This window comes from Triturus cristatus, chromosome 4_1, assembly GCF_964204655.1.
Source record: "Triturus cristatus chromosome 4_1, aTriCri1.1, whole genome shotgun sequence".
NCBI lineage: Eukaryota > Metazoa > Chordata > Amphibia > Caudata > Salamandridae > Triturus > Triturus cristatus.
Window position 1 is genome coordinate 34,411,312 of NC_140585.1, and position 11,834 is coordinate 34,423,145.

The window sequence follows — 11,834 nt, forward strand, 5'->3', positions numbered from 1 at the left end:
TTGTACATTCAGAAAGAGATGGCATAACTTGTGCTCGTGCTGCACTAAAGGCATTGCACCTCTGGCCAAAATGGCCCCTTCCCTCATAGCAACAGATTCTGTGCTATAGAAGTGAACAGTATGACCACCATGTTGTAGCCCATTGACTGTTTTATTGAAATATGTCCTAAAACGATTTAGGAACCCACCCCTGCTGTGGCCTCATTACTGTCTGAGCCCCTTTGGCGGGGGGGGCAGATAGACACGAGTGTCCTCTCAACCAGTGCAGATTGCCATCTCAGCCCTTTGCAGGAGTTGTACATGTGGACTAGATGTGCAGTTTCCACTGCTGCGGGGTCTCTACTGGTGCAGTACGAGCACCTGGTGGGGTTGCAGATGGGGACAAGGAATTACATTTCCACTGCTGTCTCTTGTCGGCCAGTGCAGGTGGCTGTGTGAGTCCATGGTGGAGTTGTGGATAGAAACATGGTGTTCGAGGCATAAGAGCTGCAGAATTCACACACACTGCATAGATCACCATCTGGTGTTGGGCTCGGATGCTTGCACCTTGTTGTTGTCTTGGAAGAAGTCTTTTGTAGTCACGAGATAGGGGACTCCTCCCTTGGACAATAGTACGCATGGGCATCGTCTCCAACCTTATATTGTTTTTTTCCGCCATCGGGTTCGGATGTAACTTCAGTGCTCCGGTTCGGTACCGTGTTATACAAACCTTTTCGACGTGCACAGCATATCAAACTCTGCGGCATTGTTTTCGATCGCGTGCTTCTCCGCGCGGGCTGCTGGGCCTATCGACGCCATTCGGGCCTACCGCTAATGGAAAGGACTCCATTCAAAAAATGCCCCCAGTGTGGAGCTAAATTACCACACAGTGACCATCACAAGGTCTGCAACCTTTGCCTCTCGCCTGAGCACAAGGAGAATAATTGCCAGGCGTGCCCCTCCTTTCGATCAAAAAAGACTATCCATGATCGTCGGGCCGGACGACACGTTATGGCGCAACGAGCAGCTCCGGTGCCAGAGGACCTCTTCGACGAAGGCCCCGACGTCCCGGAGGAGAATTCGGAGGATCGGGAAATCGTTTAAGGCAGACGACCACATTACTCCAGGTCAAGGAGTGAGTACAACCACCCCAACCCCACCTGAAAAAGAGGAGGCTCCGGTCAAGACTTCGCCTGAAGGACCCAGTCGGAACCGAAAAAGCTTCAGAAGCCCCGGGCCCTGCTCCAAAGACAAAGGAAAAGGCCTCCGGCGTCTCGGGACCGACCAAGCCGCATGCCAGTGCCCCACAGACACTATCAGAACCGGGAGCGCATCCTACTCCCGCAGTCCCCAAAAAGCCATCGGCACCGAGCACCTCGATGCTGAAGGAAAAGGCCTCGGATCCGAAACCAAAACATTCGGAACCAAAAAAGATTTCCGACTCTACATCGAAGCCGAAGAATCCAAAAAACCCTTCGAAGGCTCCAGAGCAGAAATCAAAACACCTCTTGGACCCAAAGCGACTACCAAAGAGGAAGAACTTTTTCGTCCGGATCCCATCGATCCGAATAAAAAACTCTTTAAGTAGACCCCGAAACAGGACATGTGGTCAATGTTCCACACATGAAGATGAAATTGGACACCCCACCCACTCCTGAGGTGCCTGTAAAGAGAAGAGACTTTGCCACTTCACCTTTACGACCCTCTTCTCCTGTTCTTCCTACTAAGCCTTTCTCTCTTCCAAACTCTTCCATACTACCACTATACACACCACCACCACAGGATGATGATTTAGGAGGTGGAGGAGGGAACAATGACCCTTTCACTGATCCTGATGATGACACACATGTACCACAGGGCGATTGGGATGATTATGACAACCCAGTAGATCCTCCAGTCCTTCCTGATCCCAATGCATACCCAACTAAGCCATCTCCCCCAGATGACAATATTGGTTTTAGTCAGCTCAGACAGAACTGCCCAGTACCATGGTGTTCAAATGTATTCGGACCCCGCAGAGGAGGACGTCCTAATAGACACCTTTGCACAGTCACAAAAAACTGTAAAAACATTACCAATGTTAAAAGGCTTCATTAAACACACCCCAGACATATTCAAAGACCCGTTAAGGGCTAGAATTCTCAATCCCAGAACTGACAAAAATATAAACCTGCTCCCAATGATCGCACCTACATCAAGGGTCAACTTCCTTTAGGTTCTCTAGGGTGACCAACGCTAGAAAACGTGCCAACTCTCAGACCTCCAGTGATGCTCCACCTCCGGACAAAGAGTCCAAATTATTAGATGCTTCAGGCAAACGAGTTGCTGCCCAAGCAGCTAATCACTGGAGGATAGCCAATGCGCAGGCATTACTTGCCAGGTATGATGGGGCTCATTACGACCAGCTAGAAACCCTATTGCAGCATTTGCCTGATCAATATAAGGCCAATTATTTGGTTCAAGAGTGCAAATTAATAACTAATGCATCAATCAAGTGTGCCCTCGATGCAGCCGACACTTCATCTAGGTCCATTAACACTAGTGTGTTACTAAGGAGGCATGCCTGGTTGTGCATTTCTGGCTTCAAACAGGAGGCACAAACCACTATCCTCAATCAGCCGTTCAATCAGGAACAACTTTTTGGTCCAGCTGTGGATACAGGTTTAGAAAAAATGAAAAAGGCCACGTAGACTGCTAAATCCATGGGAGCTTTACAGTCTCCATCCACACGAGGTTCCTTTCAACACTCCTTCTATAGAGGCGCATTCAAAAACATTAGTACAGACGCTGCTTCTTCCTCCTACAAAAACACCACACAAACATCCCCAACAAGGGATATTTTAGAGGTGGGTACAGGGGAAATGAAGGAAGAGGATGAGGTAACAACAACACTCGCGCCTCTCCCACTAATGAGCAGGGACTTCCCTCCACTCCATTCCACTCTGGTCAGAGGGAGACTCTCACAGTTCTTACCTGTCTTGGCAATAGCAGAGAATTCCATAGAGGGTAGCTGTGAGTGAGAGTGAGACCCTGAAACCCTGATAATTCAACGTGGACAAAGTGTTCAAGTCAATCAACGAGTCAAACATTTATAAAGGTCGGTAAATCACCCGTGAGGGTCTCGAGACGCTGCCTAATATATTTGTTGACGCAATCCCTTAATATAAGGACTAAAGCATTCCTCGGCTTATTAAGTCGTGGTAAGTGAAACATTTTATAGAGTGAGGGGGCAGGCAGAGACCAGATCAGACGAGAAGCTTCCATAGTCCAAAAGTCTGTGATAAAGAGCACTTCCCATACAAATGGAGTCAATAGCTCCGATGTTGCAAGGGAGTGATTTACGTTCATTGATTAACACCTCTTAACTGCAGCGCTTCGTCAGAAGCTGTGATCTTACCAACATGCATCGACCCAGGCCTAATTTACCTGGCAGGAAACTGAATATTCGTAGAGGCAGGTGGGTCTGGCTTTGAAGATGTTGAGACCATAAGAGGAAAACTTTTAGAGTAAATCTGAATCCCCAAAAAAGAGGCATGATGGCAGCCGTCATTTAACGTGGGAGATGTTTTAACAAGCAGGGTTATGGTATGTTATGCCTGACTAATGGTCATTCCCGCTCTTTCTGCAGCCAACCAGTTGTGACTTTGGGATTTAGCACACGTTCTAAAATAATCTCTTCCACAAATACCATAGCAGACTCTTGGATATTATTTGTTTCTTCATGGCTTCGCCATTGCAACTGCACATGTTTTCCTAATGCTTCTCTTCTAAATTTTCCCATTTCACATCCACCCTTCAAAGTTTTTTAAAATGTTTACTTGATCAATGTAGAACCACCCTCCCCTATTAGGCACCTGGTTGTGCAGTTCTAATTTCATTAAGAGTGTGCTTGTTAAAATGATTTGCGTGTATTTCCATGAAGTACTCCTTGCAGCTTCATCAGATGTGACTGGAGGACAACTGATTGGCTTGTACCCTGAGCTGTCTTAGTGGGCAGGAGTACTATCATGTAAGCATCCATAACTCTTGCACACCTCACTCCTGTTGGTAGCCTCATCAGTGCTGCTCTCTTTATCGCTCTGACCTGTCCTGTGTGCACTCCCTCCGGGTCAGTGTCTTGCGTACTCAACTCATTGACCACCTTCAAAGCTAGGAGTTGAATGACTCCATTCAATCACATGATGAACCTCCTGCTTCTAGCAGGTCATCCTTTCTACTGCTTATCCTTGTGTTTTTTTTCCCCTGCTCCTCCTTCATACTAACTCCAGTTTTCTCTTCCTCTGCAGTGATCCAATCTCTCATCTCGTTGGTTCGGGAACCAGAACCTGAGCACCCCCTGCGGGCTGACCTAGCAGAGGAATACTCCAAGGACCCGAAGAAGTTCCTGAGGAATGCTGAAGAGCACACTCGAAAATTCAGTGAGACGAGGCCTGTGGACTGACCGTGGCCTTGGTGCGCCTATCCTGATATGCGTATTTCTCAGATTCCTCTCCCACTGCACCTTCACCCTTCATCAGGGGTTCTCTGTTATCCCCTTAGACTCTTCGACTGAACATGCATCTTCCGTCAGATCCAGGATTTGTGCAGTCACTGAGGATGAAGAGTTCTTCTTGCGGGATCCCACCAGCATGTTTGGATCTCAACACTTGAGCATTTGCCCCAGTCTTTAGTTTGTTCTTCATCACTGTTCTCTTCTTTGCATGCTATCCGTCAGTCAATTCCTCTACACGTCAGTGTACCCTTCTACTTTCGTCTTTCGCTTGATCTATCATTAAATGCTCTTGACCCCTCGTGTCCCCGTTTCTCTAATACTTTCTCCCAGTGCCTTCTGTTTTTGTATTTGTTTCTTTCCTCTCATCTCTATGGTATGATTCTTCTTTTCTGCATCTTTCATCTGGTGTGCACATTTCTCCTCTCTCCTTTTCCACTCTAGTTCATCTTTGCCTCCTCTTCCCCCTAATTTCCCTGAACATGACTTCTCTTCTTTCCTCATCTTACTTTCCTCTAGCTTGTGTTCCTTCTTTTCTGGTTTCCTTCTTCTTCTGCTTTTTCACTCCCACTCCTCGTCCTCATTCCTAAATAGCCTTTTCTCTGCTTGCCTGCCCCGTCAGCCTTTCTCTCACATTCCCACTCGCCATCCCATTTTTTCGCTTTCCTTTCTGCTCCTCTTTCATTCTTTCTGACATTTACCTTTCCTTCCTTCTGAAGTACAGTGCTTGGGTAGTCACCTCTTCAGGATGGGGTGTGTCTGCAGGATAGAGGTGGCGGCACTGTGGGCGGGGGCAATCCTTGGCACCTCCCTAATCTTCAGTACTGTGTGGATGAAGACAACAGTGAGACTCCTTTATACAGATGTACATTTTATGTTTGTTTATTTCCAAGATGTCATCTCCTTTGCGAAGACAATTCTGGTAGTTTAGGGGATATATGAACATTTCCTTTGGCAGCGATTGACAAATTTCTCTCCATGCAGCCACCGGCCTTTCCTTCAGTTATACTCCTGACCCTACCCCCAACCTCTTCTGGTCTTATATTATGGCATCTTGTTCTAGTAGCGCCCGCGGACAGTGGGGCAGGCTTGACTGTGCAGTAGGGGCGATGTAGATGTTATCACTGGTTCAAGACTTTAGCTGTCACCCATGCTCTTGTTCTGCGAGCCGTTCCCCAGCACCCATGGCTTGTACGGTTTCACCCTCCGCTTGGCAGGCTCTACGCTTTAGCTAGTGCACTAAAAAGCCTACTCCTCCTGCTGCACAGAAACTGCCTCCCTTCCCAATCTCCATCTCCCAACATTGTAAAACGCCAGTCTTTGCAACAAGCATATTATATTTCCAGATCAAGACTATTTTGCATAGGGCATTTGAGTTTAATTGAGTTTAAGCACTTGCCATCCCAAATGCACATCAATATTAGAAATTTGGATTTCAGATTTGGCACTTAACAATTGTGATGCTAATGCAGTTTTAAACTTTGATTGTGTTCAATTTAAGTTGTAAATTTATATTTTGTTTTAAGCAACCCTCCTCATTCCAAATTTAGAAATATGATTTTCGATTTTCACACCTTGAGCACATGTCAGAGGCTCGTGTGGATTTCAGTATGCATTTCAGCTGCACAGCTTGACGTTGATCTTTTAGGTATACAAGGCTGTCATTGCTTTTTTACCTTTGTGTTTAGGTTCCTGAGCTGCTGTCTTCCTCATCAGCCCACCTTTTCATGCTCCTCTTTTTTTAAAATCTCAGTAGCTCTCTGTGACTTCTAGTGGGGAGACGTCTAGTGTCGAGGTGGTGCCCTGGTCAGTGAAGCACTCCCTTTTAGAGTAGGATGACAGCTCCATTTAAGGAAGGGCTGACCTAGGATTGAATGCTGCCTGGGCTATTACCCTGTGTCTCTAGCTCCCTGCCTCCCCACCCCCCACCTCTCCCAACTACTAACCCCATGCCTGGGTTCATGATTCAAGTAGGTTTAGGAATGACTGGGGACTACACAAAAGAAAAGATTATTTTGTAAATTTGAGTTTGTTTATTAGAATTTGTCAATAAAATGGAACTGGCTGCATTCCAGCTTAGTGTCTGTCTGGTGTGCATGAGATCTGCAATAACAAACAGTTACTCTCCTAGTAGAACTGCTGCATCTGAGTATTTTTTTCTCCCACTCTTCTCAAAAATATTCCCAGGTACATTTTTGGGCCTTCTGCCAAGATATTACTTCATGAACTGAGCACACATTACTCGGTGAGGTATGCTTTTCATACCCTGTGCTCTGCCGAGTTGTGCTATAATTTAAGTCTCTGTGGCCTCTTCACAGATGTTAATTTAGTACGTTTAGTAGTGCTACAATAGTACCAGTCGCATTCTACTATTCAAAACCTACAGCCAGAGACATCTGCCTTTTATGTGTCTGTGTGTGACGGTATCTGTACACATGCTCATACGTTTGCGTGTAATTGTATGAGGGACAAGGTGAAGTTCCTGAAAATGGGGAGCACTTACTCCTAAATGGAAGGGGTTTAAGGAGGGGCATAGGAAGGGACATTCAACAAAAAAATAAAACACACAGCAATGAGTAAGACCGTTGCCATTTCCAGATTCCACACTTGACATTACTATAGCCAGTAAGGACACAAAACAGTACTACATGTTCGAGGCATATGAGCTGCAGATCACACACTGAGGATAAGATCGCCATCTGGTGTTGGGCTCGGATGATTGCAGGTTGTTGTTGTCTTCGGAAGAAGCCTTTGGTCACGAGGTTGGTGACTCCTCCCCTGGACAACAGTGCGCATGGGCATCCACTCCATCGGCAGATTGTTTTTTTCCGCCATTGGGTTCGGATGAACTTTTTTCCGCTCCAGCAGAAAACTTCTAGCAATCATTTTAAATACTTAATCTTCATTCCATCGACGTCGAACTCAACTCGGACCGGTTCCGCAAGCGGCTGATGGACAGGACACCCTTCAAAAAATGCCCCCAGTGTGGAGCGAAGTTCCCCCACAGTGACCACCACGAGGTTTGTAACCTCTGCCTGTCGCCGGAACACAACGAGTCCACCTGTCCAGCTTGTTCCGCTTTCCGTTCGAAGAAGACCCTCCGGGACCGAAGAGCTCGACGCCATATTATGGCCAAACCAGCTCCAGAACCGGAGGACATCTTTGCTCAAGATGTTCCCGAAGACGACACCGAAGATCTCGATCGTGTCCGAGGCAGACGATTCCGATGACCTCATCACTCCAGGGCAGCGTGTGAGTACCACCCCCCCTGCCCCTGCCCCATCCAAAAAAGCATTGGTCAAGACTCCGCCAGCTGGGCCCAGTCGCGACCGGAAATCCTCTTCAGAAGCCCCGCCCTCGGGCCCGGCTCCGAAGACATCTAAGCCTGTGGGTGGCTCGGGCTCGAGCAAACCTCACCTGATTGTGCCTTTAACACCCTCGACACCCAAAATCCCACTGTCGGCACCGAAACAGGCTCCAAGACCGAAATCTCCTTCGGCACAGAAACGTTCCTCGGCACCGAAGTCTCCACCGGCACCGAGACGTTCTTCAACATCGATGCCTGAAAGTCCATCGGCACCGAAAACTCAGTCGGCACCGAAAACTCAGTCGGCGCCGAAAACTCAGTCGGCGCCGAAAACTCAGTCGGCGCCGAAAACTCAGTCGGCGCCGAAAACTCAGTCGGCGCCGAAAACTCAGTCGGCGCCGAAAACTCAGTCGGCGCCGAAAACTCAGTCGGCGCCGAAAACTCAGTCGGCGCCGAAAACTCAGTCGGCGCCGAAAACTCAGTCGGCGCCGAAAACTCAGTCGGCGCCGAAAACTCAGTCGGCGCCGAAAACTCAGTCGGCGCCGAAAACTCAGTCGGCGCCGAAAACTCAGTCGGCGCCGAAAACTCAGTCGGCGCCGAAAACTCAGTCGGCGCCGAAAACTCAGTCGGCGCCGAAAACTCAGTCGGCGCCGAAAACTCAGTCGGCGCCGAAAACTCAGTCGGCGCCGAAAACTCAGTCGGCGCCGAAAACTCAGTCGGCGCCGAAAACTCAGTCGGCGCCGAAAAATCCATCGGCGCCGAAAAAATCATCGGCGCCGAAAACTGCGTCCCCGCCGAAAAAAGCTCATAAAGACCCGAAGCGGACATCGCAGACACCACCTTCGGAGCCAGATGAACTTTTTCGACCAGATCCTTCTCAAAAGCGGATCTACATCAACCCTAACACGGGACATGTGACTGCCATCCCATATAAAAAGCGGAAGCTGGACACTACACCTCCCCCAGCTCCCATACGGAAAAAGGACTGTGCTACTTCACCACTTCGTCCTTCCTCTCCTGTTTTACCTCCTAACCCGTCCCCCCCTCCTCCTCCTGATTCTCCTTTACCTTTACCTTTACCATCTCCCTATCATTCACCTCCTCCACAGGATGATAATGATGACTTAGGGGGAGGGGCGGACCCTGATTTATTTAATGATCCTGTTGATCCAAACGACCCTTTTACGTTCCCAGACCCAGCACCCATGGATGACTGGTCTTATCCTATACCTGACATGCCTGACCCCACTACCTACCCCTCCAAGCCCTCCCCTCCTGATGACCACCTAGGGTTCGGCCAACTTATAAATAGGGCAGCAACATTCCACGGCGTCACAATGCACACAGACGCCCTTGAAGAGGACTTTCTCCTTGATACCTTTGAGCAGTCACAAAAGACTGTGCACATACTGCCCATGATCAAAGGGGTTATAAAGCATGCTACTGAAGTCTTTAAGGACCCTGTTCGAGCTAGGGTTCTCAACCCACGCATCGAAAAAAAGTACCGACCAGCCCCGCAAGACCCTGCATACATTAAGGCCCAGCTCCCTTTAGACTCCTTAGTCGTATCAAATGCCAGGAAGCGCGCTAACTCACAGTCAACTGGAGAAACGCCTCCCCCAGACAAAGAGTCTAAGCTTTTAGAAGCCTCAGGCAAACGGGTCGCCGCGCAGGCGGCTAACCATTGGCGTATTGCGAATACCCAGGCCCTGTTAGCCAGGTATGATAGAGCGCATTATGACCAACTTGAGGACCTTATGCAACATCTGCCTGAACCCTTTAAGTCCCAGGCCTCTGACCTCATCCAAGAAGGCAAATTAATATCTAATGCCTCCATTAAATGCGCCTTAGATGCAGCAGACACTGCTTCTAGAGCGGTCAATACTAGCGTCTTACTCAGACGACATGCCTGGCTCCGTATTTCCGGTTTTAAACCGGAGGTTCAAACCGCAATTCTAGCTCAACCTTTCAACCAAGAGCAGCTATTTGGCCCTGCAGTGGATACTGCATTAGAAAAAATGAAAAAGGATAATGAAACTGCCAAGTCTATGGGAGCACTGCAGTCTCCTCAAAACCGGGGTTCCTTTCGTCGCTCCTTTTATAGAGGAGGCTCCAAAAACACATCAACTGAGACCACGTCCACCTTTAAAAATTCTGGACAAACATCCCCTAACAGAGGTTATTTCCGGGGAGGTTATAGGGGAAACAATAACAAAGGTCGAGGGCGGGGCAACAACAACAACACCCGCACCTCACCAGCCACCAAACAGTGACTTGCCACCACTCCCCCCAGACCATTCCACTCCGGTCGGGGGGCGACTCCAACAATTCCTACCTGTCTGGACTTCCATCACCACAGACAGGTGGGTAAGACAAATTATCCAGTCTGGCTACTGCCTCGAACTCATACAATCCCCCCCAAACATACCACCCAAACAACGTCCAATGTCCTCGCATCATCTCTCTCTCCTCAAACAAGAAGTTCAATCCCTGTTACAAAAACATGCGATAGAACCAGTCCCCCTTCAACAGCAGGGAAAAGGGGTATATTCTCTATACTTCCTCATTCCCAAAAAGGACAAAACACTAAGGCCCATACTGGATCTCAGACTGCTAAACCAGTATATACATTCGGATCATTTTCACATGACCACTCTCCAACAAGTCCTCCCACTTTTACAACAGGGAGACTTCCTCGCCACATTGGACCTCAAGGACGCATACTTTCACATCCCTATGCATCCCGCTCACAGAAAATATCTACGATTTGTGGTAGATGGGCAACACTATCAATTTACAGTTCTCCCATTCGGAGTAACCACGGCACCCAGAGTGTTCACCAAGTGCCTAGCAGTCGTGGCAGCGCATCTCAGAAGACAACAGATCCATGTCTTCCCCTATCTGGACGATTGGCTCATAAAAGCCAATACATACCAAAAATGCGTTCTCCACACTCATCGCACGATTCAAACTCTCCACGATTTGGGATTCACTATCAACTACCCCAAATCCCACCTACAACCTTCCCACTTACATCAGTATCTAGGAGCAACCATAGATACATCCAAAGCCATTGCCTATCCCAGCACTGCCAGGATAGCCAGTATACAAAATCTCATCTCTCAATTTCAAACTCATCCATCTCTTCCAGCAAGAGTGTTCATGCAGCTCCTAGGCATGATGGCGTCATGCATCTCCATAGTCCCACACGCACGACTTCAAATGCGTCCCTTACAGGAATGCTTAGCACAACAGTGGAACCAAGCTCACGGACAACTTACCGATCTGGTGTTGGTGGACAGTCGCTCACTTCGCTCACTGAAATGGTGGAACACCATCAACCTGTCCAAAGGGAGACCGTTCTTAGAGCCTCTTCCACAAGTTGTGCTAACTACAGACGCATCTCTCACGGGGTGGGGAGCCCACCTCCTTCACCATACCACTCAGGGCAGATGGACCAGTCAACAAAAACTGCTCCACATCAACCACCTGGAACTCTTAGCAGTGTTCCTAGCACTAAAATCCTTTCAAATTCACCTGAAGAACAAAACTGTCCTCATACGCACAGACAACATGACGACAATGTATTATATACAGAAACAGGGAGGGACACACTCTCTCCAACTGTCCCAACTGGCACAGCAAATCTGGAGATGGGCAATTCCCCAAAACATCTACCTGTTAGCAGAACATCTCCCAGGGATCCACAATCAAGTGGCCGACCTCCTAAGTCGCCACACACAACAGATCCACGAATGGGAACTACACCCCAAGGTTCTACTCCCCTTCTTCCAAAAGTGGGGACAACCAGACATAGACCTGTTCGCCACTCCCGAAAACACAAAATGCCCAACCTTCGCCGCCAGGTTTCCACACCCACAGTCGAAGGGCAATGCCCTATGGATGAACTGGTCAGGCAGATTTGCGTACGCCTTTCCGCCTCTCCCACTAGTTCCATTTGTGGTACGCAAACTGAAACAACAGTCACTAACACTAATACTAGTGGCTCCCACTTGGGCACGTCAACCGTGGTTCACCACACTTCTGGAACTATCTTTA

At 48.4% G+C, this 11,834-nt stretch overlaps 1 protein-coding gene across 2 annotated transcripts in view; it reads left to right on the top strand.

Moving 5' to 3' along the window:
- Nucleotides 1-6,537, top strand: part of UBE2L6 (ubiquitin conjugating enzyme E2 L6) — a 110,389-nt gene extending 103,852 nt beyond the window's left edge. For both annotated transcript variants that reach the window (XM_085651413.1, XM_085651412.1), the window contains one exon: nt 4,266-6,537. In XM_085651413.1, coding sequence (XP_085507539.1) covers nt 4,266-4,420 — 155 coding nt within the window. In that variant the 3' untranslated portion in view covers nt 4,421-6,537. The remainder of the gene's footprint in view (nt 1-4,265) is intronic.
- The last annotated feature ends 5,297 nt before the right edge of the window (nt 6,538-11,834 follow it).